Genomic DNA, 2,079 nt, shown 5'->3' with positions numbered 1-2,079 from the left:
TTACATCACATTCATTAGGGAGGAGTCTTTATTAAACACTTTAAATGTGAAAATAAATGTTAAACTTTTCTTAAACCAGGGGTAAAATAAGGCATAAATTATGGGATTAATGGTGGAGTTCAGGAAGAAAAATATTCCAGCAACATCTCTGACAAAAAAAAAGTAATCATTACTGTACGGGATCACTAAAGAACAAATATAATATGGCAGTAAACAAAGGAGAAACGCAAAGACCAGAATCCCCAGAAGCATCGCAGCTTTTCGCTCTGATTTATCACTAGTTCTGTTTTTAGAGGATTCTCTGCTGTTGTGAACCTGAAGAGCTCTTATAGCAGTCACATGTTTCCTAGCAATGACAAAAATATGTGTGTATAATATTATGATGAGTGAACATGGCACAAGAAACACAACCAGGAGATCAATGAAGAATGAAGCCTCATTTACAATATAAACACACATTCCTGGACACATGACAGTAAAATTTCCATTACTGTAAAGAAGAGTGAAGTTATAAAAGAGTAAAAACAGCCAGTTAAATAAAGTTGCTATGCAGATTACAGTGGGTGAGATTTTCTCTGAGTAAAAAAAAGGAGAATGTAAAGCCAAAAACCGATCAACTGCGATCAGAGCCACAGTGTGAATAGAGACGCTTGTCGCTTGAAAAGTCACAAAATTAAAAACCGAGCACATCACTGGACCAGAAGTCCAACATGACTCGATGAGCCAAGATAAATGAAGTGGCATCACAAAAACTCTGACCAGCAGATCAGACACAGCCAAAGAGAGGATGAGGATGTTAGCAGGTGTGTGGAGCTGCTTGAAGTGACTAACAGAGATGATGACCAGCAGGTTTCCACACACAGTCAGAAGAGCCACAGCTGCTGCAGCCACATACAGAATCACATACACAGATAAAGAAACAGATCTCTCTGGACAGAAATATTCCTGACAGCCATCCGTTTGGTTCATTGCTGTCAGATTCATTCTGAAGTACTTGAAAGAAACATCCAAACAGAGAATCGTTCCCTGTGACTTCCTTCATATAATCACATGTGTAACCACAGATGAAGATCTCTGAAGATGCTATTTGTTTCTCCAACAGCTCTGAACGGCTCCTCACTGAAACACAGTCACTCCGGGAGGATCCAAAATAAAGACATGCCACAATCTTTGCTGCCTTTTTATACACTTGACATGTTGACTCTTTCCAATACCGGCAACATCAAGGGAGAAGAACATACAGCTGGGAGATCAACTGATTAGTGTCACATAAAATTCACACAAAACGTAAGTATATGAAATTACAGTATATGAAATGTATACAATAAAACTAAAACTATAAAACAGTCAAAAATTTCTGATGTAAATACAATCATATCTATGTTTGAATATGCCTATTTCCAGTTGACATACACCAGGGCTATTCAAATCTTACCCTGGAGGGCCAATGCGCAGCAGAGTTTAGCTCCAACCCTGATCAAACACACCCACCTGTGATTTTCTAATGATCCTGAAGACATTGATTAGCATGTTCAGGTGTGTTTGATTAGGGTTGGAGCTAAACTCTGCACCGCATTGGCCCTCCAGGGTAAGATTTGAATAGCCCTGACATACACTATAGCTGTGTCCCAAAGTGAAGTGCGCGCACTTCGAAGGCCGCATTTGAAGTGCGATTACGTCATACCTGCACTACGAAGACTGTCCCAATGTGAAGGCTGCACCCTCTGAAGGCCGCATTTGAAGTGCGATTACGCCACAGCGGCACTACGTAGGCTGTCCCAAAGTGAAAGCTGCACCTCTGAAGGCCGCATTTGAAGTGCGATTGCGTCACAGCGGTGCGACGAAGGCTGCCGCAATTCATGAGCGACTTCAAAATGCGCCCTTCGGTTCTCAGGCAAAGGAAGGGTACAGCAGATGGGACCTTCCCATAACTTCGCAGCCTTCCCTATCCCAGAATTCATAGCACACTGGTGACTACAGGATTTGACTGGTCCGCATTCCCGCGCCACTCGATCAGATTCCAGTTAAAGACGGTAGCGGTCGGTAACTCAAGTGTAGCCTGGGTACTATTGAACACAA

General features: G+C 42.0%; 1 protein-coding gene across 1 annotated transcript; it reads right to left on the bottom strand.

Annotated features, from left to right (window-relative positions):
- LOC137042048 (trace amine-associated receptor 13c-like) lies at positions 1–1,107 on the bottom strand. The gene has a single exon (XM_067418738.1). The coding sequence runs from the start codon at positions 982–984 to the stop codon at positions 1–3; it is 984 nt and encodes a 327-aa protein (XP_067274839.1). The 5' UTR covers positions 985–1,107.
- Between the last annotated feature and the right edge of the window lie 972 nt (positions 1,108–2,079).

The sequence above is a fragment of the Pseudorasbora parva genome, chromosome 15 (genome assembly GCF_024679245.1).
Source record: "Pseudorasbora parva isolate DD20220531a chromosome 15, ASM2467924v1, whole genome shotgun sequence".
Lineage (NCBI taxonomy): Eukaryota > Metazoa > Chordata > Actinopteri > Cypriniformes > Gobionidae > Pseudorasbora > Pseudorasbora parva.
This window is presented reverse-complemented; position numbering and strand designations above follow the sequence as displayed.

What these genes read in the sequence shown, in the direction of transcription:
- LOC137042048 (XM_067418738.1), bottom strand. Translation starts at nt 984, where the DNA reads ATGAATCTGACAGCAATGAACCAAACGGATGGCTGTCAGGAATATTTC.